Source organism: Salmo salar, chromosome 29 (genome assembly GCF_965601325.2).
Source record: "Salmo salar chromosome 29, fSalSal1, whole genome shotgun sequence".
Classification (NCBI taxonomy): domain Eukaryota; kingdom Metazoa; phylum Chordata; class Actinopteri; order Salmoniformes; family Salmonidae; genus Salmo; species Salmo salar.
This window is the reverse complement of record NC_138319.1, coordinates 11,725,644-11,753,469: the sequence shown is the minus strand read 5'-3', so window position 1 is coordinate 11,753,469 and position 27,826 is coordinate 11,725,644. Positions and strand designations below refer to the sequence as shown.

Below are 27,826 nucleotides of genomic sequence, written 5' to 3'. Positions count from 1 at the left end.
TACCAACTCATTCAAGGATTTTTCTTTATTTTTACTATTTTCTACATTGTAGAATAATAGTGATCACATCAAAACTATGAAATAACACATATGAAATCATGTAGTAAGCAAAAAAGTGTATTTTATATTTAAGATTCTTCAAAGGAGTCACTCTTTGCCTTGATGACAGTGTTGCACACTCTTGGAATTCTCTCAACCAGTTTCATGACGTAGTCACCTGGAATGCAATTCAATTAACAGGTGTGCATGTTAATTTGTGGAATTTCTTTCCTTTTTAATGCATTTGAGCCAATCAGTTGTGTTGTGACAAGGTATGAGTGGTATACAGAAGATAGCCCTATTTGGTAAAAGACCAAGTCCATATTATGGCAAGAACAGCTCAAATAAGCAAAAAGTAACAACAGTCCATCATTACTTAAAAAATATTTAACTAGGCAAGTCAGTTAAGAACAAATTCTTATTTACAATGACGGACTACCTCGGCCAAACCCTAAGACTCCCAATCACAGCCGGTTGTGATTCAGCTTGGAATCGAACAAGAATCTGTAGTGACACTTCTAGCACTGAGATGCAGTGCCTTAGACTGCTGCGCTACTCGGGAGCCCAAATCAAGGTCAGTCAATCCGGAAAATGTCAAGTACTTCGAAAGTTTCTTCAAGTGCAGTCACAAAAACCATCAAGCGCTATGATGAAACTGGCTCTGATGAGGACCGCCACAGGAAAGGAAGACCCAGAGTTACCTCTGCTGCAGAGGATGTGTTCATTAGAGTTACCAGCCTCAGAAATTGCAGGCCAAATAAATGCTTCACAGAGTTCAAGTAACAGACCCATCTCAACATCAACTGCTCAGAGGAAACTGTGTGAGTCAGGCCTTCATGGTCGAATTGCTGCAAAGAAACCACTACTAAAGGACACCAATAATAAGAAGCAACGCTTGGACCAAAAAACACGAGCAATGAAGATTAGACTGGTGGAAATCTGTCCTTTGGTCTGATGAGTCCAAATTTGAGATTTTTGATTCCCAACCGACGTGTCTTTGTGAGACACAAGTGAACGGATGATCTCCGCATATGTAGTTCTCACCGTGAAGCATGGAGGAGGAAGTGTGATGATGTGGGGGTGCTTTGCTGGTGACACTGTCTGTAATTTATTTAGAATTCAAGGCACACTTAACCAGCAGGGCTACCACAGCATTCTGCAGTGATGAGTCATCCCATCTGATTTGCACTTAGTGGGACCATCATTTGTTTTTCAACAGGACAATGACCCAACACACCTCCAGGCTGTGTATGGGCTATTTTACCAAGAAGGAGAATGATGGAGTGCAGCATCAGATAACCTGGCCTCCACAATCACCCGAACTCAACCCAATTGAGATGGTTTGGGATGAGTTGGACCACAAAGTGAAGGAAAAGTAGCAAACAACTGCTCAGCATATGTGGGATCTCCTTTAAGCATTCCAGGTGAAGCTGGTTGAGAGAATGCCAAGAGTGTGCAAAGCTGTTATCAAGGCAAAGAGAGGCTACTTTGAAGAATCTAAAATATAACATATATTTTGATTTGCTTATCCTGTTAGGGCTAGGGGGCAGTATTGACACGGCTGGATAAAAAACATACCCGATTTAATCTGGTTACCACTCCTACCCAGTAACTAGAATATGCATATACTTATTACATATGGATAGAAAACACCCTAAATTTTCTAAAACTGTTTGAATGGTGTCTGTGAGTATAACAGAACTCAAATGGCAGGTCAAAACCTGAGAGATTCCTTTACAGGAAGTGGCCTGTCTGACCATTTCTTGAACTTCTTTTCCATCTCTATCATTTACTAAGGATCTCTGCTCTAACGTGACACTTCCCACGTCGTCCATAGGCGCTCAGAGCCCGGGAAAAAACAGAATGTCGTCATTCCAGCCCCAGGCTGAAACACATTATCGCCTTTCTCAAGTGGCCGATCAAGGGACACTGGGCTTAGGCGCGTGACCCGACCGCCCCCGCCTTTGGGATTTTTTCCTCTGTTTGCCGAAAAGGAGATTCCCTGTCGGAATATTATCGCTTTTCTACGAGAAAAATGTCGTAAAAATTGATTTTAAACAGCGGTTGACATGCTTCGAAGTACGGTAATGGAATATTTAGAATTTTATTGTCACGAATTGCGCCATGCGCGCGACACTTCTTTACTATTTCGGATAGTGTCTGGAACGCACGAACAAAACGCCGCTATTCGGATATAACGATGGATTATTTTGGACCAAACCAACATTTGTTATTGAAGTAGCAGTCCTGGGTGTGCATTCTGACGAAGACAACAAAAGGTAATCAAACTTTTATAATAGTAAATATGATTATGGTGAGTGCTAAACTTGCCGGGTGTCTAAATAGCGAGCCCGTGATGCCTGGGCTATGTACTTAGAATATTGCAAAATGTGCTTTCACCAAAAAGCTATTTTAAAATCGGACATATCGAGTGCATAGAGGAGGTCTGTATCTATAATTCTTAAAATAATTGTTATGCTTTTTGTGAACGTTTATCGTGAGTAATTTAGTAAAATGTTAGCGAATTCCCCGGAAGTTTGCGGGGGGTATGCTAGTTCTGAACGTCACATGCTAATGTAAAAAGCTGGTTTTTGATATAAATATGAACTTGATTGAACAAAACATGCATGTATTGTATAACATAATGTCCTAGGGTTGTCATCTGATGAAGATCATCAAAGGTGAGTGCTGCATTTAGCTGTCTTCTGGGTTTTGGTGACATTATATGCTGGCTTGAAAAATGGGTGTCTGATTATTTCTGGCTTGGTACTCTGCTGACATAATCTAATGTTTTGCTTTCGTTGTAAAGCCTTTTTGAAATCGGACAGTGTGGTTAGATTAACGAGAGTCTTGTCTTTAAATAGCTGTAAAATAGTCATATGTTTGAGAAATTGAAGTAATAGGATTTTTAAGATTTTGAAAATCGCGCCACAGGCTGCCAGTGGCTGTTACGTAGGTGGGACGAATTCGTCCCGCCTAGCCCAGAGAGGTTAACACTTTGTTGGTTACTACATGATTCCATATGTGTTATTTCACAGTTTTGAGGTCTACACTATTATTCTACAATGTAGAAAATAGTAAAACAATTAAGAAAAAACCTTGAATGAATAGGTATGTCTAAACTTTTGACTGGTGCTGTATACGAAAGATAAAACGAAGTGCAGCTAGTTTGCTGTCTTTCCAGCTTCAGTTTGAAGTGATTGTGTTAGTTGTGTTGTTGGCTAGCTCCTCTGAACAACAGTGTCCTGAAGAGAGAGCACATTTTCTACGCCAGGTGAAATCACGCATCATTAGCTCATTGTTATGGATGTATCCAAATAAATGTCACTAGAAAACAGCTAAAACAAACGCACATGGAGCTACTTTGCTGTTATTCTGGGTCGCATCCATAGATACAGAATAAAAGACTGAACGACTGGGTCGCGTCTCTGGCAACCGAACCGACAGAACGAACGACCAGCCGGCTTGGGTAGAAACCCTAGATTTGTGTCGGGACTCTATCTTGTGGAAGGATTAAATATTACAATATTATTATCAAAATAACGTTTCAAAAAATAATATGGAAGTCATTATTTGAATATGTTGGTAACCTGTTGATTAAAAATGATAAGGTCTGGAGGTGGCCTTAAGAAGAGCCGACCAGGCTTTCATCCAGGTATGCCAACAGCGGTGGACGAACATCTAGGCCGAGGGTATGCTGACTTCTTCCTCTTGCTCAAGGAAGAGTGGAGGCTGGTAGCCAAAGGAACACTTGAAGGGTGAGAGACCAGTGGCCGAGTAGGGAAGGGTGTTGCGGGCGTACTCCACCCACACAAGTTGCTGGCTCCAGGTGGTGGGGTTGGCAGAGACGAGGCAAAGAAGAGTCGTTTCCAGGTCCTGATTGGCTCGCTCCGACTGGCCGTTAGATTGGGGATGAAACCCGGAGGACAGGCTGGCCGATGACCCAATCAGGGTGCAGAGTGCCTTCCAGAACCTGGACAAGAACTGAGGACCATGATTGGAGACCTTGTCGACCGAAAGACGTGTCTCATCATAAGCTGGCCCGTCTCCTTGGCTGAGGGCAACTTGGGAAGGGGAATGAAATGTGCAGCTTTGGAAAACCTATCCACAATTGTAAGGATGGTAGTGTTGCCATCTGCCAGGGGGAGACCAGTGATAAAGTCCAGGGATATATGGGACCAGGGGCGGTGAGGAACAGGAAGTGGTTGAAGGAGGCCAGCCAGAGCTTGCCTTTGAGTCTTGTTCTGTGCGCACCCAGTGCAGGTGGCAACGAATTTGGAAACTTCAGGAACCAGGGTGGGCTTTTTGTCGGATGAAAGCCATGGTTCGACGGGACCCTGGATGACAGATAAGTTTAGGGTAATGAATGGGCCCATTCCAGGACCGGGGACCGGGCATCGGGCCGAATCAGGGATTTTTTTACTGTGATGTCATTGAGACCCTTGTACTCGATACACAGGTGCAGGGTTTTGTCCTTTTTTTCCACAAAGAAGAACCTTGCAACGGCAGAGGATGCAGAAAGACGAATGCTCCCTGCAGCCAGAGAGTCCTCAATGTACTCCTCCATGGCGTTGGTTTCTGGGCTAGACAGGGAATTAAGCCGCCCCCGAGGCAGTGTGGTGCCCGGGTGGAGATCAATTGCGCAAACGTTGGGATTATGCGGAGGAAGGGATGTGGCATGAGCCTTGTTGAAAACCTCCTGGAGGTCCTGGTACTCCGCGGGAATGGAGGAGAGATCCAATGATTTTCCCAAGCCGGCAGGAGGACGTCCCGTGGCAGGCTGCGACGCCTTAAGGCAATGTGCGTGGCAGAATGGTCTCCAACCTAGGTCTATAGCCAGTAGCCCAGTTGATCAGGGGGTTGTGCCTCTGGAGCCATGAATATCCCAAAACCACAGGAACATGAGGAGATTCAATAACTAGAAACTGTATGGACTCATTGTGATTGCCTGACACTCGCAGGTTAATGGGAACCTTACTGTGAGTGACCCTGCCAATGGAGCATCTGTCCAATGCTCTAGCATCCATGGGAATGGAGAGGAGTTGTGTGGTGATACCCAGCTCAGATACCAGGGTAGCGTCCATGAAGCTCTCGTCAGCCCTAGAGTCAATGAGCACCCGGAGAGATTTAGACTGGTCACCCCACAGCAGGATTGCATGGAGTGGAGAACAAGTAATGGGAGTTTGGAGACTCCCAGTGTGACCCACCAGCATACTGGTACCTAATGATAAGACTGGTCTTTTACTGGAAAGGTGGATATATAATGTCCTGTAGTACCACAATACAGGCAATGGTTGGAGTTCAGCCTGCGTAAACGTTCATTAGGAGACAATCTAGCCCTGCCCAGCTGCATGAGCTCTGGAGGAGACGAGTCGCCAGTCCCCGATGATTCCCAAGGGGACTCGGGTGACTTTGGATTCTCTCAGGAAGGCAGGCGTCAGGGACTTCCGGGGTTCTTCGGAGGAAACCGTGGACGAGCAAGTGTGGCCGAGAATAGATCTCCTCTCCCTCCTGCTTTCTCGTAGGCGCCCATCAATCCTTATGGTCAAGGCTATGAAGGAGTCAAGGTCAATGGGTAACTCCCAGGCTGCGATAATTTCCTCTCATAATTCTGGAAGGAAGGTGTCGACCATGGACTCCGGGTTCCAGGCACTACCGCCTAGTCTGCCACACTACGGAAGTCTTGACGTAGATGAAGTAGCTTCCGAGCTGCCTCTCTCCCGGACACTGGAGAATCGAACACCTTCCTCACCTCCGCTACAAAATCTTCCAGACGAAGGCAAACGGCGGATTGTTGCTCCCACACCGCCGTAGCCCAGGCAAGCACCCTTCCAGACATCAGCATTATGAGATACGCTATCTTTAAAACGGTCTGAAGGAAACAAAGAGGGCTGCAGCTCAAAGATGAGGGAGCACTGGGAGAGAAACGCCCGGCAGGTTCCAGGATCCCCAGCGTAGCGCTCCGGAGGAGGTAAGCGTGGTTACTGAGCGTCCGGGAGGTTTCCGTTGTGGCTTTCTGCCTGATAGTCTGCGGAATTGCTCCAGTAATGAGTTGAAACCTTGGTCATGGCATTCCGCCAAGGTATGTAGTCCTTCCATAAGGTTCTGAAGTAGCTCCTCGTGTCTTCCAATGGTGGCTCCTTGTAGGCAGACAGCGAGGCGGAGCTGCTCCGAGTCTGCTGGGTCAGTCATGGCCAGCTCGTACTATAATGACACAGGATGAGACCCAGATGCAGACACAGGAGGCAGATGGTTCGAGTCTCTGACATATATTATATACAAGGGGTAGGCAAATAGCAGGTCCAGGACAGGCAGAGATCAATAATCCTGATAAGAGTCAGGAAGGCGTAGAACGGCAGGCAGGCTCAGGGTCAGGGCAGGCAAAAACAGGTCGGAACTGGGAAGACTAGAACACAAACTAGAGAGAAGGAAAAACACGGGAAAAACACGCTGGGACGACTTGACGAGACAAGACGAACTGGCAACAGAGATAGTAAACGCAGGTATAAATACACAGGGGATAATGGGGAAAATAGGAGACACCTGGTGTGAGGTGGAGACAACACAAGACAGGTGAAACAGATCAGGGTGTGACAGAGTCATTGTTAGTTGTACATTTAAGACATGACTCTGCTGTTGTACTGTAGAATTTATGATTTTTTTCTCTTGTATAATAAATTCTATACATTAGTTTATACTGGATTAAGCGTACATTTTCATTAACTGTAATTTCATTAGTTATGCCCCAAGATTCCCTCCAAATTGTGCCAATATCAGTTATTTTTAAGTCTTCATTACTGTCACGTCCTGACCTGTAAAGGGGTCATTTGTAATTGTAGTATGGTCAGGGTGTGGCAGGGGGTGTTTTTTGTATGTTTTGGGGTTTTTGGTCTAGGGGATTTTGGTTCTAGTTTTCATTTTCTATGTTTCGGTTTCCGGGTTTGGCCGAGTGTGGTTTCCAATCAGAGGCAGGTGTCTTTCGTTGTCTCTGATTGGAAGCCATACTTAGGCAGCCTGTTTTCCTTTGGGTTTTGTGGGTGGTTGTTTTCCGTTTTGTGTAAGTACCTGACGGAACTGTCGGTTGTCGGTTTTTTTATTTTTGTGTAAAAGTGTTATCTCATTAAAATTAAAGAAGATGAGCACTATACCCGCTGTGCCTTGGTCTGTCCTTTACGACGCGCCTGACAATTACAATAGTAGTTCTGACTCAAATAAGATTCCCTCAAGGTTGCTCTGATGTCCAAAATATTAAAAAATCGAAATTTTGTGATATGTAATTTTTAAGTTGCATGTATTTGAAAATATCTACATTGGTCACTACAGAGGGTAGTGCGTACGGCCCAGTACATCACTGGGGCTAAGCTGCCTGCCATCCAGGACCTCTACACTAGGCGGTGTCAGAGGAAGGCCCTAAAAATTGTCAAAGACCCCAGCCACCCCAGTCATAGACTGTTCTCTCTACTACCGCATGGCAAGCGGTACCGGAGTGCCAAGTCTTGGACAAAAAAGCTTCTCAACAGTTTTTACCCCCAAGCCATAAGACTCCTGAACAGGTAATCAAATGGCTACCCGGACTATTTGCATTGTGTGCCCCCCCAACCCCTCTTTTACGCTGCTGCTACTCTCTGTTTATCATATATGCATAGTCACTTTAACTATACATTCATGTACATACTACCTCAATTGGCCCGACCAACCAGTGCCCCCGCACATTTGCTAACCGGGCTATCTGCATTGTGTCCCGCCACCCACCACCCGCCAACCCCTCTTTTACGCTACTGCAACTTTCTGTTTATCATATTTGCATAGTCACTTTAACCATATCTTCATGTACATACTACCTCAATCAGCCTGGCTAACCGGTGCCTGTATATAGCCTCGCTACTGTTATTTTTCACTGTCTTTTTACTGTTGTTTTTATTTCTTTACTTACCTATTGTTCACCTAATACCTTTTTTTGCACTGTTGGTTAGAGCCTGTAAGTAAGCATTTCACTGTAAGGTCTACACCTGTTGTATTCGGCGCATGTGACAAATAAACTTTTATTTTATTTGCTCAGTACAAAATTGCTTTTGAATTCTGTCATGGATATAAATGTATTTCCTGTTACCAAGTCATTTACAGTTTCTATGCCTTTAGTCTTCCATGTGGACCAATTTAGCGGGTGAATTCTGAAAAACTATCCAAGGATTGTTCCATAGGGTTGTGTTTTTTGGGAGTGATATTGGTTCTTGTAGAATACGTTTAATTTTATTCCATATTTTGATAGTGTTCTTAACTATGAAGTTGTTAATGTTCTTAGCTTTATCCTTTGACAATAGACAAAATTGTTTCTGGGGATGAGAATGCGCATCTTCAATATGTACCCGTTGTTCCTCTTTAGCACATATAAAGGTAACACTTTACTTCACACCAAGTGTCATAACATTATGACAGGGTCATAACCATGTCATAATATGTCATGACAGCCGACATAACTTGTCATAACCTGTCATAATATGGTCTTAACACTGTCATGACCCATATATTTACACCTGGTGTGACATATATTGCTTTGTTTTATGGCTGGTTATGACACCTACGTACGAGTGTCAAATTTATTCAAATAAGTTTTTTGCCTGCCAAGAAGTTTCCTTTCATTTGAAAGTTTGTTTCTTAAATCCTTTGTTGTTACTGTAGCAGCAGGTAGCCTAGTGGTTATTTGGGCCAGTAACAGAAAGGTCGCCGGTTTGAATCTCCAAGCTGACTGTGTGAAAAAATGTGTGATGTGCACTTGAGCACCGCCCTTAATAACCCTAACTGCTCCTGTAAGTCGCCCTGGATAAGAGCGTCAGATAAAATTAGAATAAACATGACTCTGGGTTTGTTGGGCGGCAGGTAGCATAGTGGTTAATAGCGTTGGGCCAGTAACCCTAATTGGGCCAGCGTTGGGCCAGTAACCCTAAGGTCATTTTTTAACCCTAATTGCTCTGGATAAGAGTGTCTGCTAAATTATGTAAATAAAAATTTTACAGTCATGTTTTTTCATCATATTTGAAATAACTTGGAGAAAATACATTGATGACACTGTCATGAAGCATTATGACCATACTATGTCACTTTACTTGGACTGAGAAAATAGGCTTTATGACACTGTCAAGAAGCATTATGACCATCATAATCATATAAGCCCGATAGGCCTATCATGCAGGGGCGGAAATCCCAGGGGGGGACGGGGGGGACACGACCCCCCCATCCTGGGAAAAATATTATTTGTCCCCCCCAATATATCACTGAAACATAACTATGTAATTTAAATAATATTAATAATACGCAATGAAAGCAATTGTGCTGATTATAGACACTTAATTTTATTTATTTTTAATTTTTTTTATAGACACACATTTTTAAGTTTCAAAAGATTGCGACCCCCCCACCCTTTGCCTCACAATGGTTTGATCCACTGCCAGTTCCTTAGTTGGCAAGGTAACAGAGGGGTGGTATCCACTGTCTGAAAGGCACTCAATGAATGTAACTGACGTGAGGTTAATTCAGTCAATCGCGCACACACACTAGCTGAATATGCAGAGCTAGCGGGCAAATATTAACTATTAAGCTAGCTAGTACCTATTCCATTTATGTGGCCTTGTCAAAGATGGAATCTTTGCTATCGTCAATTTATTCCAAGATCAGCATGCAGATGATGTAGGTTAGTGCTTCAAAGTCCCTGAAATAAGGTTAGCGATAAACTGAAGTCCAAACTGAACAGAACTACACTCTCTTCTACCATTGTCTTAAATATATTTAATGGTCTCGTTGCAAAAGCTAAATTGTCGCAAGGGAACTTTTATTTATTTATTTTATTTCACCTTTATTTAACCCGGGTAGCAAAGATTATAGCAAACACCACTGAAACGGAATTGGTGCTCGCTAGCTTTGCAAATTCAGCTATTGTTGGAAGCCAGCCAATATGAAACAAACTATTAAAATTACAAAAGGTTGCAGCATATGTTGTGTAAATGGTGAACTAATACAGCTGTCAACTCTTGTCATTTTAATCCGTTTCACATTTGCTAGCTCCCTTTTAGATCGAAGCCCAAATAGAATGATAAAAGATAAGATGATAGAAGCCCATCTCCTACTGTAAATAACCTACACACTGTGTGTGTGTGTAGCCAGCCAGCCAGGTAGAAAAATTGCAGAAAAATAAAAGACAGAGTATTTTTCAGTACACCAAAACGCAAAGTAAGAACCCTAGTAGCCTAATATCTCAAAGACTGGTTGATAAAATGTTCATAAGAAAGAAATGAAATTCTAATGGAAATGTTTCACAATGATGTCATTAGGCAGAGCAGGCAACAGATGGCACACAGACAGCAGAGTTGGGGACAGATATGCAGGGACAGACTGGCAGAGACAGGGAGTCTCAGGTAAGTTTGTTGAGTCTTTGTTTGGCAACATTATGAAAGGTTCTCAATTTTTTTTACTTGTAAAATAGGAACATAATTGGAAAATGCCATGGATACCCCCACTCTCAACTTAAACTGGTGACTGAACTAAGATTTGTTAAAGGCAATGGTATTGCTGTTGTGATTAGTTGTGTAGTTTTGGGTACCGGTAGTTAGGAGTACGGCAAACACCTTATTTCTTTGGTTCCTCAATATATATTTACCATATTACAATGTAGGCTATGTGTTACAGCACTACTTTTGGTGTCCCCCTCAGGAATTGCTCTTGAGAAAATTTCATGTAATTGTCCCCTCCAAAGTTGATATCAGATTTTCGCCCCTGCTATCATGTACATGCCCTTATATCAGTCATCAGTCAAAAAGAGGGTGTCTTGTCCTGCTCCTGAAATCTGCTCCTGCATTCAGCCCAGTCATCAGCAACAGAGCATTGGGGTAGGTGCATGTCTGACATCAATGTGTGCGCATGATAATTGATAATTGAATATGGTAAATTACTATATATATATATATAGTATATATATATATATATTAAACATACTGTTGACACGTAGGCTATGGTGTGTAATGGAATGTTTTGCCTTGTGTGGTAGGTTTTGAGAGTTTTGACACTCTTATGTAGGTGTCATAACCAGCCATAAAATAATGCAATATATGTCACAACCGTTCAAACTATATATGTCATGACAATGTTTTGACCATATTTTAACAGGTTATGTATGACAAGTTATGTCAGCTGTTATGACATATTATGAAATTGGTTATGGCCATGTCATAATGTGTTATGACTCTGGGTGTCAAGTAAAGTGTTACCCATTTAACTATACAATGCATTCAGAAAGTATTCACACCCCTTGACTTTTCCCACATTTTGTTGTGTTGCAGCCTGAATTTAAAATGGAGGAATTATGTTTTTAGAACTTTTACAAATTAATAAAAAATGAGAAGCTGAAATGTCTTGAGGCAATAAGTAATAAACCCCCTAAAATGCTTATTCTATTCTCCTGAAAAATGTATTCATGTTTATATGTTCATATTCTTATCTTTACTATTTCTTAGTGTTGTTGCATTGCTGAGAAGGAACCTGTAAGTAAGCATTTCGTTGAATGGTGTATAGCATGTGTGTCATGTACATACTACTAATAAAACTTGAAACTCGTAATTCATATACAGCGTTTTGAATTTCAGTGAATGGAGTGTGTGGAGAAAGGAGTCACCAGCACTGTATTAAACCTGCTTGTCAGCACAAGAGACTATTGAGCCTACACAATAGCTTTCAACATACCAGTATTGGTGTAAACTTTCTAAAGAAATGCTGGTATAATTAATGCAATATTACAAATAAAAATCTGCGCTCGTGTTGCCAGCATAATATCCTGCTGCTAGGAGAACGGTAATTATGTTCTGCCATGGGGGGGGGGACTAGCCAGGAGGCTACGTGAATAAACGTTCCTTTGCACACACCAGTTAGTGTATGCGTATTAATGCTATGTGTAGGCTAGGCTACTGTCTATCTAAATACCACGTGAAATTCTAATTAGTTCGACTTCAAAGCCTACTTCGCCATGTTTCAATCAAGCCTTTGAAACAAATCAATTGATGGGGTCTAATACGCCATCTAATGGTTGTGCAGGGGAATAAAGCAAAACATAAACTCAGCCATTTGTATTGTTACTCAATGACAGCACCCGAGAAAAAGTGTTATTTCAAAATGTATTTATTTATATTTATTTAACCAGGCAAGTCAGTTAAGAACAAATTCTTATTTACAATGACGCCTACACCGGCCAAACCCGGACGACGCTTGGCCAATTGTGCGCAGCCCAATGGGACTCCCAATCACGGCCGGTTGTGATACAGCCTGATTACAAATTATTATTATTAAATGATTATTTAAAAACAATGTTGCTGTTTGTGCTCCAAGCACCTCACAAAGGCATAAAGCTTGGCAACACAGCTTAACTGTTATATGTAATAATACAAAAATAACTGTCAATGAACCAGTCAAAAACCTAATAAATAGTCTCACCTAAGTGCTCAAACATAAAACGCATCAATGTAGCCTATAGGGAAAAAACACACAATCTCCTTCAAGTGTCATTTTTGGCATTTAGAGTATTTACAACACAAACATCAAAATATCAAAATGTAACATGTGCGCTGCACTTCGGTTACAATACAAAACGTAGAAAAATAAATGAATAAGGCAATGTTGAAGTCACGCACACATATTTAAAGTGCAATCGATTTTGAGAGAGAGAGAGAGAGAGAGAGAGAGAGACAGTATGAGCCCAGGATGAGTCGTGAGCTGGGCTGTGAGATGTCCTTAGCACAGGGGCCAACAGGGGCCCCAGGTGCTGACTGAGGCCCTCTCAGACCTCAGATAACAGAGGCTCCACTACTATCAGCAGAGATGATTGGCCCATTACGTAACAGCTAGCCTACTTTAACACACAGTAATATTTCAATGCAGGAAATCGGATAACTATTGGTTTCAAATGTGACCATTTTGTTCGATGTACATTTTAGACAGTGACGCTGCCATCGACTTGGCCAGCTCTTCATCCCGTTTCCTTTGCACCTGAGAATGACGGAACCAGTCGTCATACTCTGGGTTAGCCACACACCTGTCCAGCAGGACATCGTAGTGTCCGTTACTGAGCCAACTCAACCAGACAGCGGGTTTGGACGAGTCCTCTTCCCCCAGGTAGTGCACCATGGTTGAAATTGTGGGACTCTCCAAGCTACCTCCAGTGGTCAGGTAAATGTTCACATTCAACATCTGACTCATCGCCAGAAGCTCCGGATAGCCCGCCCAGGCACTGTCCTGCGCTGCGTTGATCAGGAACTCCCCGACATCCCCCTCAATGATGGGGCTAAACTCATCCAGGTGGTCGGCTATGTGGTGCATTGTCTGGTCTCTCAGCTCCTTGTGCATAGACTGCTCTCCATAGGCGGCTTTGCACACCGCCCTGTACAGACAATTGCCGTCAGGGATGATGTGGAATCTGTACTTGTGTACCTTCTCCTGAAGGTATTTGTTCTGTTTCTCCACTTCCGCTATGTAACGCGTCACTTTGTCGTCCTCACATTTCTCTGCTTCTCTCCGCGGAGAGGGAGGGGGCTCCTGTAGGACATTGAGCTCAAAGAGCGGCGCCTCGCCAGATGGAAAGTCCAGGTCTGCGCATTCACTATCATTTATATTCTCACAGGAATCCAAGATACCTTGGCCCAAATGGGTTGCCAGGGCCTTCAGGTTCTGATGGCGTTTTGGGCTTACAATGTCCCTTGTAACAGTTTTTCCTTCCCCATTTGCCATGTTCATTCTCTCCTCACACTTTCTGTAACTTGGTCCATCTTTCTTGTCAAAATGTATCAGGTTATTTTCACGTTCGACCTTTTGACTATCACTGAAAAAATCCCCTCTACCTCTGAAGTGATCAATGAAGTCCACAATCAAGTCTGTATCCAAATGATCCTCTCGGTCACGCGGCTGAATCAGGATATCTTGTGAATATGAGTCTGATGGAGCCCGTTTGGTTTGGGTTTCCTTTATGATGTGCACTGGTACGGATCTCTCAACTCCGTCAGGCCGACGAATGATTATCTCTGCGGTAGAAGTGTAGTAGACTGGCTTCATGGAAGCAGCCTCGTAACATGAAAAACCAGCAGGCATGTTTGCAGTAGATTGAGTCTCTCCTACAGTATTCCCGTTAGTGCCTGCTGGAATAGGCCCACTCGGTTTATTATTCACAGAGGAGCTCGTTGTTGTTCTGGACAAATGGTCGGTAGTGGTACCACTTGTGATAGTTATCGAAACTTTGCGAGAGGATCCGGGATAGTGTGTCAACGCACTGCTGTACAGCTGCATTTTGAAAGACTCGCCTTTATACCATATGCTGGACACCAAGTGTTACGGAAAGATGACAACAAAGTCTAAAAATACAACCAGTCATCAACAACAGCTAAATGGCAGGGTACGTTTCCATGGATCCACGGTCTTGTTCCCGCTGTCACACATAGAGACCGAGTTTAGCCATCTTGCGTCAGCGCAGTTCCCCTAATTTTAGACAGGAAAAGTGTAACCTGACCCACTCCACTTCATCCTAACTCATTGCCAACAGTTGAAGTTGTTGTACGTAGAGCAGTAATGACCACAGCGAGGGAATTAAAAGGATTTGATGACTGTACACACTCGGGACGTCGTTTGCCCAAGTCGGCGGCGTCAAGGGCGGCGTCGCCATTCTGGAATGCACAAGGCGTGCCAAAAGCTACATCATGGTTACGCGTAGGGATATGCGCAAAAAAGACTCACAAACCCTATTACTTCTTGAGAGTAAAGTGATGTCCCGTCCTTAAAAGGATTATATGGCCCTGTAAAGCTTTTTTTTATTCGATTTTATTGGATTCAATAAAGCCTAATGCATTTTCTGTCCATGTGCTTTTTAGTGGTTATTTGCCAATGTAGGCTACTTTCTGTGCGTAAAAATGTCAGTCATGTTGTCATAGGCGTCGTAAGGATTGGACCAAGGCGCAGCGGGTAAAGTGCTCATCTTCTTAATTTATTTAAAGAAAACACTTAAACTAAATAAACAAACGACGAAACAGTTCCGCAAGGCAACACAGGCTATACAGGAAAACAACCACCCACAAAACACAAGTGAAACAAACACAACTAAATATGGCCTCCAATTAGAGACAACGACAACCAGCTGTCTCTAATTGGAGGTCATTGCCAAAAACCCAACATAGAAATAGAAAACTAGATTTAAACATAGAAATAGATAACATAGAACCTAAACCCCAAAACACCGAAACACACAAAACAAACACCCCCTGCCACGCCCTGACCAAACTACAATGACAAATAACCCCTTTTACTGGTCAGGACGTGACAGTACCCCCCCCAAAGGTGCAGACCCCGAATGCACCTCAAAAACAAAAACCCCACAAAAACAACCCCAAACTTACAGGGAGGGAAGGGACGGTAGCCACCTGTGCTACACCCCCCCCCCCCCCCCCCCCCCCAATCCTCCCACTATGGAGGTGGCTCTGGTCGTAGCTCCCGTTCAGAAAACTCTGGGCTGCGCGGCATCGCTGGAGACTCCGGGCTGAGGAGTGTCGCTGCAGGCTCCGGGCTGAGGAGCGTCGCTGGAGGCTCAGGGCTGAGGAGCGTCGCTGGAGGCTCAGGGCTGAGGAGCGTCGCTGGAGGCTCAGGGCTGAGGAGCGTCGCTGGAGACTCCAGGCTGAGGAGCGTCTCTGTAGGTTTCGGACTGGGAACCTTCGCTGCAGGCTCCGTGCCATGGGTCATCACTACTGGTTCCGCATCATGGATAATCACTGAATGCTTTGTGCCATGGATCATCACTGGAGGCTCCGGGCCATGGGTTATCACTGGAGGCTTCGTGCCATGGATCATCCCTACAAGCTCCGGGCCATGGATCATCACTGGAGGCTTCGTGCCTTGGATCATCCCTACGGGCTCCGGGCCATGGATCATCACTGGAGGCTTCGTGCCATGGATTAACACTACAGGCTCCGGGCCATGGATCATCACTGGAGGCTTCATGTCATGGATTATCGCTGGAGACGTCGGACCATTGACCATCATTAGAGGCTTCCTTCGGGGCGCTGGAACTGGTCTCACCGGACTGGGGAGACGTACTTCAGACTGCGTGCTCACAGCAGGCACCGGCCTTACCGGGCTATGGTGGTGCACTGGAGGTAGAGTGCGCGGAGCAGGCACAGGGTACACTGGGTCTTGGAAGCGCACTGGAGGTCTGGAGTGCACGGCCTGCACAACCCGTCCTGGCTGGATGGTCACTGTAGCCCGGCACGGGTGGAGCGCTGGCACAGGGCGAACTGGGCTGTGCTGGGGAATGAGGGCTGCCGTGCGTAGAGCAGGTGCAAGGTAAACTGGGCCGAGGAGACGTACTGGAGACCAGATCCGTTGTGCCGGCACACTTCTTCCTGGCTGCCGGCCAACTCTCGCCCGGCAACGCTGCGGTGCCCTTATTGGCCGCACCGGACTGTGCGTGCGTATGGGCGGCACCGTGCGCATTTCTGCGTAACAAGGTGCTTGCTTGATCCGTCGCTCCCCATAATAAGCATGGGGCGTTGGCTCAGGTCTCCAACCTGACTCTGCCAAACTCCCCATGTGCCCCCCCAAAAAAGTTTTAGGGGATGCCTCTCGGCCTCATGTAGCTCCCTTAATTTCCTCTCCCAGAAACATCGTTCTGCCTTCCACATCCATCCTTCTCCTCGGTGCTCCAATCCCCGCTGCTTGGTCCTTGTTTGGTGGGTGGTTCTGTCATAGGCGTCGTAAGGATTGGACCAAGGCGCAGCGGGTAAAGTGCTCATCTTCTTAATTTATTTAAAGAAAACACTTAAACTAAATAAACAAACGACGAAACAGTTCCGTAAGACAACACAGGCTATACAGGAAAACAACCACCCACAAAACACAAGTGAAACAAACACAACTAAATATGGCCTCCAATTAGAGACAACGACAACCAGCTGACTCTAATTGGAGGTCATTGCCAAAAACCCAACATAGAAATAGAGAACTAGATATAAACATAGAAATTGATAACATAGAACCTAAACCCCAAAACACCGAAACACACAAAACAAACACCCCCTGCCACGCCCTGACCAAACTACAATGACAAATAACCCCTTTTACTGGTCAGGACGTGACACATGTTTTATTTCTGTCTGTTTAAAAAACATGGAAAATATGTGAAAATATATGTGAAAGATATTCCGTTATGACACTATTATAACACAATGTCTTTCACATTCTATCATCTGTAATCAATATGAGGATGACACACAAGTTCTATATGAAAGATCTGTAGCAGTCTATATATATTAGGCATATGTGATCTGTATTATATGACCTGTATTGTGTGACCAAATGAAACAACATTCTATGATGAGGCTGCAAGGTTTTGAAATAGACATGACTCATCTCACAGAGAGGGGTAGATCTCCATTTTCAACCAGCTCACATTTGTCATTGCATGTCAACTAAAGGAAAAGCTTGTGGATGATCCATTTTATATTTATAAATAGGTGGATCAAACTCTTATCCCCAAACTTTCCTGTTAGGCAAACTTCAATGGCATGCGTAGTTTTGAAGTAACCTGTTTCCAGATATGGTTGTGCTCTTTCCTACTCCATTACTGTCCTCGTCAAGTGAAACATTGTTTGGTATGACAATGGGTGACAAGGAATTGACATGATAGCACAAACAGATTGTCACTCAGGCTAGTTTTGGGTCCTTGTATTTTTTCAATTCTGATTTTAATGTATTGTTTTAAACACCTAAAGCAGGTTTGCAAACTATACAATATTAATGTATTTTCTGTAGGCCTATATGTCTATGGTGCAGAAAAGCCCTCTACACAAATTAGCATGCATCAAATTGCATCCAATTTAGTATTTGGCATGCCTATGTTGTCAATTTCGAAAAACGTAACACTGAATATTATTCTAACAAAAAGTGCATTGTATAGTTATCGCCAGCAGAGAGCAGCCCAGCACTTTATTTGTGCTTATCCCTGATGACTTCATCATGTACCCAGTATTCTGGCAGGTATCGTTATACAGGTGGGAAAAGTATCCAATTCTCATACTTAAGTAAAAGTCAAGCTACTTTAATAGAACATGACTCAAGTAAAATAGTACTTGAGTAAAAGTCTGAAAGGATTTGGTTTTAAATATACTTAAGTATCAAAAATAAATGTAATTGCTAAAATATACTTAAGTATCCCAAAAATATTTTTAAATTCCTTATATTAAGCAAACCAGACAGCACCATTTTCTTGTTTTTATTTATTTACAGATAGCCAGGGGTACACTCCAACACCGAGACATAACTTATAAATGAATCACCGCCAGATCAGAGGCAGTAGGGATGACCAGGGATGTTCTCTTGATAAGGACGTAAATTGGACCCTTTTCTTGTCCTGCTAAACATTTGAAATGTAACGAGTACTTTTGGGTGTCAGGGAAAATGTATGGAGTAAGAAGTACATTATTTTCTTTAGGAATGTAGTGGAGTAAAAGTAAAACTTTTCAAAAATATAAAAAATAAAGTACAGATACCCAAAAAAACGACTTAAGTAGTACTGCAAAGTATGTTTACTTAGTTACTTTACATCGCTGCCGTTATGTACCATAGGGGCAGGCTTGGGCCCTTTAAAAATAGTGCAGTCCTCACACAGTGATTGGACACGATGGCTGCATTTACACAGGCAGCCAATTCTGATATTTCTTTCACTAATTGGTCTTTTGACCAATCAGATCAGTTCTGAAAAGAGCTGATGTGAAAACATCCGATGTGATTGGTCAAAAGACCAATTAGTGGACAAAAAAGATCAGAATTGGGCTGCCTGTGTAAACGCAGCCAAAGTAGTACTCTGACCCATACTTACAGAAAGAAAATCAATAGTTACAAATTGTGTTGAATAGGAATAGGGTGATACCTTTTCACTGTGTTGCCTTCCATGGTCCCTCCGCAGGACAGCCTAATAGGCCTACAGAGTATATTGGTTCCTGGGTAATCAATTATTATCTCATATATATGCTATAACATATCCACACTTGGAGTACAATGAGTAGGACTGACATAGGCCTACCCTATCTCCTTGGAGATACATGCACTATGCCTGATACCAACTATAATACATGACCAAAAGTATGTGGACACCTGCTCATCGAACAACTCATTCCAAAATCATGGGCATTAATATGGAGTTGGTCCCCCCTTTGCTGCTTTAACAGCCTCCACTAATCTGGGAAGGCTTTCCACTAGATGTTGGAATATTGCTGCAGGTACTTGCTTCCATTCAGCCACAAGAGCATTAGTGAAGTCGGGCACTGATGTTGGGCGATTAGGCCTAGCTCGCAGTTGGCATTCCAATTCATCCCAAAGGTGTTCGATGGGGTTGAGGTTAGGGCTCTGTTCAGGCCAATCAAGTTCTTCCACACTGATCTGAACAAACCATTTCTGTATGGACCTCGCTTTGTGCACGGGGGCATTGTCATGCTGAAACAGGAAAGGGCCTTCCCCAAACTGTTGCCACAAAGTTGGAAGCACAGAATCGTCTAAAATGTTATTGAATGCTGTAGCGTTAAGATTTCCCTTCACTGGAACTAAGGGGCCTAGACCGAACCATGAAAAACAGCCCCAGACCATTATTCCTCCTACACCAAACTTTACAATTGGCACTAAGCATTCGGGCAGACAACGTTCTCTTGGCATCTGCCAAACCCAGATTCATCCGTCGGACTGCCAAATGGTGAAGCGTGATTCATCACTCCATAGAACGTGTTTCCACTGCCCCAGAGTCCTATAGCGGCAATCTTTACATCACACCAGCCGACGCTTGGCATTGCGTATGGTGATCTTAGGCTTGTGTGCAGCTGCTCGGCCATGGAAAACCATTTCACGAAGCTCCCGAATAACAGTTATTGTGCTGATGTTGCTTCCAGAGGCAGTTTGGAACTCGGTAGTGAGTGTTGCAACTACTGGTCCAGTTCTGTGAGCAGTTGAGCAGTTGTTGCTTCTAGACTTCTCCACATCACAATAACAACACATTTAACCGGGGCAGCTCTAGCTGGGCAGAAGTTTGAAGAACTGACTTGTTGGAAAGTTGGTATCTTATGCCGTGCCATGTTGAAAGTCACTGAGCTCTTCAGTAAGGCCATCCTACCGCCAATGTTTGTCTATGGAGCTTTGCGTTGACAGTGAATCGTTTGATAACACATTGACCCACATACACCGTAAATAAACACACAAGTGAAGAGGCGTGTGTGTGCATGTACTTTAGTACATAGCCTGAACACGTGGGCAGTTGTTTTGCAATGCTGGCTAGATATGTAGCCTAAAATTTCATGAAATGGCGCAGATCCTATTTGAAGACCAAGTGAGAAGGCTACAGAGGCAGAACATCCAAACCGTGTAGACAGACTATAGGGAGTCGCAGACGCAGCTGAAACAACAGTTCCACCATGGAAAATAAACACCCCCTTTGTCTGTCACTCATATTTTTGAACGGAAGACGATAGGCTTGTACTGGGAATGCAGCATAGCATTTATTTATTTAGGCAATCACTCTCAAATGCTATTCGAAAAGATCAGTGCATGCGTTTATTCACATTTGCAGTCCTTTACGACTGACATAGGATAATATCCCTGTTGACAAATTGACAACCGTAACATTTGTAGTATAATGCATTAGCTAAAGATATAACTAACACGCCAATGGCTTCTGCTATTTATGAAACCATGGACACAGAAATTGATACAGGAGGTAGGAAAGCCAATTAGAGAAGTCGCGTCCGAAATAGCCTACTAATGAGAAGTAACCTAATGCTATGGTTGTTGTTTCGAACATTGTGCACTAAAACTGCCGCAAGATCTGCAATGCCATTCGCTTCCATACGCATTTCTATTATATTCTTACATTTGTAACGTAAAAATAGAATATATTCAAGCGGTTGATCGTGAGATTGTCTTTATGTCAATGCAAAAGCCATGCTGTCAGAGATTTTGGCTCTTTCCTCTAAAGTGGGAGGATCTTTGTGCTTTTGAGTCACGCAGCTGTCAAAGATAGCTGTCACCCAGTTTCATGATCAAACACACATTGAATGAGAAAGGCTTCGCCAAGTCGAGCAGCGGATTTCAGGTAGCCTACTCCTGGTTAAAGTACTACGCCTCAAACAAATGAAAAAGCTAACGAACAGGTTCTACAAACGAAAATAAATCAATGAACAAAACCATTTGGAATATACGTGTGGAATATCCCGAGAAAAAGATTTGCCACTAAAGGAATAGAATTCGAGGAAAAAAAATAAAAAATAGGCTACTGCGCTCCTCTCGTGGCCAACGTGAAAAGGGGATTTTTGACGGACATGAAGACAAAAAAGGGTAGGTCGTTTATTTCATCAGTGTGCTGATTGTTACATTTTCGATAACATGTCTGTATAAAAATATATATATTGAGTGAGATGGGGCATAATGCATTTCTCAATGCAAGCCATGCAGCCTATTGTTTCCGCTCCAGACAAAACAGTTTTTTTCACGTGCTGACGGGCTGTCAAAATTGAATGGTTTGCGTGTGACTTCATTCAATCTGTTTCAAATTTAAGAAATTGTTAGCTTTAAAGGTTGACTAGATATAGACATTTTAGTAAATGTATATAATAGCCTTGTTACACAATAGTGTTAGATACTTTACATTTTATAGCGGACTCTGAACTTAGTTCATGATGAACAAGTTTCCAATAGATAATTCCTATTGGGTACATCTATTCTAGATTGTGATTTGACTAAATTAGAGGGTTTCTCTAAACCCTCACGTCACCACGCATTTAGTGAATTAAAATGTATCAAGTCTGTAGCCCCAACGACGCGCATACTAGAGTATGAAGTTTCATCTGTTAGTTTGGCTACGACATTGTTTCCTTCTCTGTGTAATATTGTTTCGAAATGTAATCTTATTAAGTTTCATATTCGGGATAAACTAGAGTTTTCAGCCCTAACTTTGGTGCAACAACGTTCAAAATCCTGACCTCCTTTGTGAAGTTGCTGTTTACTTTCATTCTGCGAGGCTGCTCTCTGGCATTCTTCGACCTCGTGTTACAAGATCACACAATAGAACTTCTTCTACACGTTGTTTAAACTTAGAAATTCCTTTGGGTTGAGTTTCCAAAACACTCGATTCACAAGAACGCGAGTAGTGGACTTGACTTAAGTGAGAAATGAGTGCTTACGCTTTCAAAAACGTTGACGTTATAGTGAAATAATGGTTCGACGACCAAAATTCTTTTGTTTAGTCTCGAGACGCTGATGTGCAACAGGTCCCCCTCCCCCTTCCCTCACCCAGGGCCTACGTAATTACCTCATTCTAACTTCAGTCGTTTCTTATCCATTTCCCACCACTTTGCAAAGGACAGATGACTGATATCCTTTATTATGTTGACATGTTTTCATGCTCCAATTCAAGACATTACAGATGTTTTAGTTTTTGAAATGTAACTGCTAAATGTAGTACAATTGATAGAAGAAAAAAAAAAGTTGCCAAAGAAAGTTTGATTTTAAATTGTTTTATTGCCAAATAAGAAATATGTCGTCCCGACATAAAGGTTGTGTCAAAATACAACCTGTTTAAAAAAACACAAAAGAGGTTCACATGAATGCAATACAAATGGACTACAGATGTTCTTATACCATTGGAAATCCCCCAGAATAATTATTTCAGTTGTCTTGAGTCCTGCACTGCCAGTTTTGAAACATGAAGAGATGTTCATGCTCAGTACAGTAGGCCAACAGTATTTGTCAAGGCAGGTTTTATAACTGACACAGCGTCTGAGCAGTCTGCCTTTGTGGCATCTCACCCCTCCCTCCCCCTCTGTTCCATGAATCACATGGCTGAACTTGACAGCTTGCTTCAGACACATCAGCTGCCTTCGCTATATGCTAGTGTTTGGAACAGGGCTGGTGTAAGGAGGGTGACAGACAGAGCAGACACCGGCCTACAGACAGAGCAGACACCGGCCTATAGACAGACCAGTGTTTGGTTGGCATAAGGTGGAATTCTGATTGACGTTCTCTCACACATACATTCTTCTCTTGGCCACACACAGGCATGATGACGTTATCTGGTAGTGAGACGGACGACGAGGACAGCATGGATGCCCCCCTGGACCTGTCATCCAGCACGGGAGGTAGCAGTGGGAAGAGGAAGAGGCGCGGGAATCTACCCAAGGAGTCGGTGCAGATCCTCAGGGACTGGCTCTACGAGCATCGCTACAATGCTTACCCCTCTGAACAGGAGAAAGCCCTGCTCTCAAAGCAAACGCAGCTCTCCACACTACAGGTAGGCTAACTAACGAGCCGCGTCAATCAAAATGCATCTTTCTGTCCTACCTTCCTTGAAGTGATCACAGATTGAAATAGGTTGGATTGGTGAATGTAACCGTGCTTTCACCCATCTTGTCACTTAGAGCTATGCTTTTCTCAATGAAATTAGATACATTTCTGAAGTATTCAGACGGTGTTCATAGGTTTACTACCTGATGACTAGTAGGGCTGCAGCATGCAGCCCTACTAGGCTGGAAATACAATATACAATGACCTTGTGTTGCAACGTCCTGTCTTGGTTTTATGACACGTAATGCACTAATACGTAAACAAAGAGAGAGTGACACATGGACAATAGGGGCGGCAGGTAGCCTAGCAGTTAGAGAAGAGAGCCAGAATCCGGGTCCGATTGACCACACTGGCGGGAAGTGAGCTGGCAACAAGGAGGGTTGCTGGTATCAAATCCTAGATGACGTTGCCTGCCATCGTGCCCTTGAGCAAGGCACTTAACTCTGCCGAACAGCAGCTCCCCAGGTGCCCAGTGTGTCAGCCCCCCACACCTCTCCAAAACAACGGTATATTTATGTGTGTCTTTCGGCGGGGCAGGGCCTTTCAAGAAAGCTTGACTGCAATATTCTCTCTGAGACACGTCTGAAGTGAAATGGCATGAGCTTGGATCCCAAATGGCACCCTATTCCCTATGTAGTGCATTACTTTTGATAAGGGCCCCACATGTTTGTTTTTTTTCTCACAGGGCTCTGGTCAAAACGGCACTTTATAGGGAATAGGGTTCCATTTGGGATGCACACATGGTGACTAGGAGGAACCGACTACTCTGAAACTCACTCACACTGCTTTGTGGTTGGTGTGGGCTTAGCTGCAACGCTCACACAGGAATTTCCCTCCCTCCAGCCCTCTTCCAGCCCAGCTGTCTGTGAACAATACAGAGTCATTTAAATACTAAGAGCTCTAGGCTTCGGTGAGCCATCCGTGGCCGACAATAGGCTGGGACAGAGAGAAGGAGAGAGAGGACTGTCTCTTTATCCACATGACAATAGGATTGGGAAGGGCGACAACACCTTAGACCAAACTAGTGTTACTCACCATGATGGCTTTCAGAAGGCCTAGTTTGAGTTTCTTAATGAGAAAAGCCAGAAGTATCACCAATCATTTGTTATATTTTCAGACTTATGTAAAATGATGTATTCTAAATGAATAAGCACTCTGTATTTTATGGACATACATTTTCTTTAGATAACAAAAATAACCAAGACTGGCTCCCGAGTGGCGCAGCGGTCTAAGGCAATGGATCTCAGTGGTAGAGGCGTCACTACAGACCCTGGTTCGATTCCAGGCTGTATCACAACCGGCTGTGATTGGCCCAGCGTCGTCCGGGTTATAGTTTGGCCGGTTGTAAATAAGAACTTGTTCTTAACTGACTTGCCTAGTTAAATAATAAAAAATAACAAGAGCTTTAAAATATTGTCAGAATATATACAATCAAGAAGAAGTTGTACAACCCCTACCACGTATGCTTGTAGATGTTTCAGATAAGATGGATGTTTTGGGTACTACAGAAAAACAGCTGTCTATGTCATGCAAATATGTTAACATGATGTAACCTGTTTTTATGTCAACATGTGAAATATGAAAAGTGTCATTCCTTTCTTCACGTCGTCTTCTGTTTCCCATTCTTTTTTTAAAAAGTATACTGAGACAACTTGTTTGTGAAACTATACTGTATACTTAAACAAATTGCTATCCTCCTTCAGGTTTGCAACTGGTTCATCAACGCACGCCGTCGGCTCCTCCCGGAGATGCTGCGGAAAGACGGTAAAGACCCCAACCAGTTCACCATCTCTCGGAAAGGCAGCAAGGGAGGTGACGGGAGCTTCTCTGAATCCAGCTCCCAGTCACCCAAGCACGCCACAGCCGCCACGGGCCCCGAGGACAGCTACGATCAGCGGGCACTGCACCCCTCAAGCTTCGAGGCAGGCCTCCCTAGCCCCAGCGTCCTGCAGAAGGCCATATCATCCCCTAAGATGTCCCCTTCCTCCTCCCCGGGGCCCGCCACTACAGTGCCCCCCCGGCCCTCAGTCATCTGTCACACCACTGTCAACTCCACTGTGATGCAGAAACAGGGCTCCAGCCCTCCCTCCTCCCTCTCCTACTTCCTCTCCAGCAGTAAAACAGACCACAGTAGGGCTGCAGAGCTGCTGCATTCCACCACAGAGGCTCTGGTGCTCTTCAGATGCCAGGAGGAAGGGCTGGGAGCCCCGGCAGTGACCACCACCATGGAGGGTAACCTGAGCCCCCAGAGTGGGCTCTTCAATACCCCTCCCCCCACCCCTCCAGACCTCACCCAGGACTTCAGCGGCTTCCAGCTCCTAGTGGATGTGGCCCTCAAGCGGGCGGCAGAGATGGAGCTGCAGGCTAAACAACTGGTGTCTTAAAGAGAAAGCGGAGGGAAAGATGTTGTCCGTAACAGAACTCCTAGCATGAGTTTAGTGGCTGCGTAACAAACACAAAAAGCCTGATTATTTCTATTTTTGGTATACAAAATCATAAATGAGGATTGTTTTTGTACAAAACTGTATCAAGGTGCCTTGGCTGTTAGTTATTTTTTACTTTGTCATATATGCGTGTATGTAAGTATCTGTGTGTCTTTTGCAGACGGGACCAAAAAAATATTGACAGACAAAAAGAAAACGCTGGCTGTCTTAACTTTTTCCTATGGATTTTAGTAGAGCAAGGCATGAGGGCGTACAAGTGTTCTGCGGATGAGACAAGAGGGTGGTTCTCTTCTCCTCCACACAGACCCAATCCCCCGTGATGGGATATGTAGTTTCACAGAGCTATCCCCCATGGGATATGTAGTTTCCAGATGTGTTTTACATTTCAGAGATAAGTTTGCGATGGCTCCCACTCGGACTGTCGCACAATAGGGCCGAGTTAGGGTCCCCATCTCATCTCGGTGTCTTAAAACATACTTTGTTCTTGGCATCGATGATTGATTAACTTTATCACTACTGTAGTAAGTGTTCCGTGTTTTTACATAAGGTTCTAGTTTTCGTATCTTTCATTTGATATTTTAAAAGAAAGTAAACCTCTCTTTTTTTGTTTTTGATAAAGCGTTTTCCTATACCGAGGGATCATTCAGATGAACAATGTAGCAGGTTCCTAGTCTGAGCCTTCCTCTCCTCCTCACTTCGTGGCTGTCCCAAACGGTACCCTATTCCCAATATAGTGCACAAAGTTAGTGCACTATATCGGGAATAGGGTACAATTTGGGACACATACGTGTAGCGACGGCCAGTGAATTTCAATTGTAAGAATAACACTAAGATTTTTTTTTTTTTTTTTTTTTTTTCGTCACCAGCAGCGGAAACAGAGCATTTTCTAAATCACCAAAAAGCGTTTTATGTACAAAAAAAGGACCATGTTTGTGTATAGCTAATGTGACATGATGCCCAATGATGTGATTTCTTTTCATACTGTGCAATGTTTGTGGCAAATAGGGGTCACATATGGGATTTAAATAAAGTTTTGTTTTTTACATAGCTTGCCGTTTGACTGTTACTCTCCCCACTTGTTACCTACATCTAAGGATCAATAATCCCTTCGGCGATTGCGCTAGAATCACGTTACGGCAGTAGCACAGCGATGTACAGTAGTGATATGATCTCCATGAAACATACAATGTCACTACATGGGGGGAAAAAAAGGTAGATGACAGAAATAGCTCTGTGTCCCCACTTTTCTACAGGCTGTCTCTCTCTCATGAGTCATTCTATCCTGAGTCATTCCTATGTTTGTGTGCTAGGTTCACCAGAGCTCCAGGCCGTTAGCATTGTCCTGGATGAATTAGCGCGGGCAAACAGCAGACGTCAATGGTTTTCTGCCAGTTAGGGTTTTATGTGTGGATGTGCCACCATACACTTAAAAGCAGCCAGGGTCTTATTCATTAGTGCATACCATAGCAAAACAATTTGCAACGGAAAATGAATAAAGGTTTCTTATTGGACAAGTTCAGTTGTGTCACCAGTACAATCCTATAGGCACGGACTCAATTGACCTTGCTAAGATTGGTTCGCTACTCTGACAATCCCTCTCGCATGCACAGCTTTGTTGCTCTACTGGCCTGGTCTAGTATTAACCCACCATTTCTTTACTACAATAGGAAAACGGAGTATTTAACTGATTGTATATCATTGCTGACCTAAGGCATGTGTATTGTATAGAATTTGACCTTTATTTCACCTTTACCACTGCATCCCAGCTCAGCAGTGACATACCGACGGCGGTGGTCCGATAACCAACCACGGAGCACGTCACTAATCAGGGTCATCACAGAGGCTAGATAGTGTTGCTGTGGAGGGGGAGACCTGGGCCATATTCAGTAGGGAGAAAACTTTTTGAAAAGGACAGGTACTTGCTGAACTTGTCCAATCAGAATACAGATTTT

General features: G+C 43.7%; 2 protein-coding genes across 2 annotated transcripts; one reads left to right on the top strand and one right to left on the bottom strand.

Moving 5' to 3' along the window:
- Window positions 1-12,224: 12,224 nt before the first annotated feature.
- On the bottom strand, window positions 12,225-15,278 carry otud1 (OTU deubiquitinase 1). The gene has a single exon (XM_014180694.3). The coding sequence runs from the start codon at window positions 14,353-14,355 to the stop codon at window positions 12,979-12,981; it is 1,377 nt and encodes a 458-aa protein (XP_014036169.1). The 5' UTR covers window positions 14,356-15,278; the 3' UTR covers window positions 12,225-12,978.
- A 5,833-nt stretch (window positions 15,279-21,111) lies between these two features.
- On the top strand, window positions 21,112-26,921 carry tgif1 (TGFB-induced factor homeobox 1). The gene is made up of 3 exons (XM_014180693.3): window positions 21,112-21,426; window positions 23,145-23,377; window positions 25,134-26,921. The coding sequence occupies exons 1-3, from the start codon at window positions 21,411-21,413 to the stop codon at window positions 25,812-25,814; spliced, it is 930 nt and encodes a 309-aa protein (XP_014036168.1). The 5' UTR covers window positions 21,112-21,410; the 3' UTR covers window positions 25,815-26,921.
- Window positions 26,922-27,826: the final 905 nt, after the last annotated feature.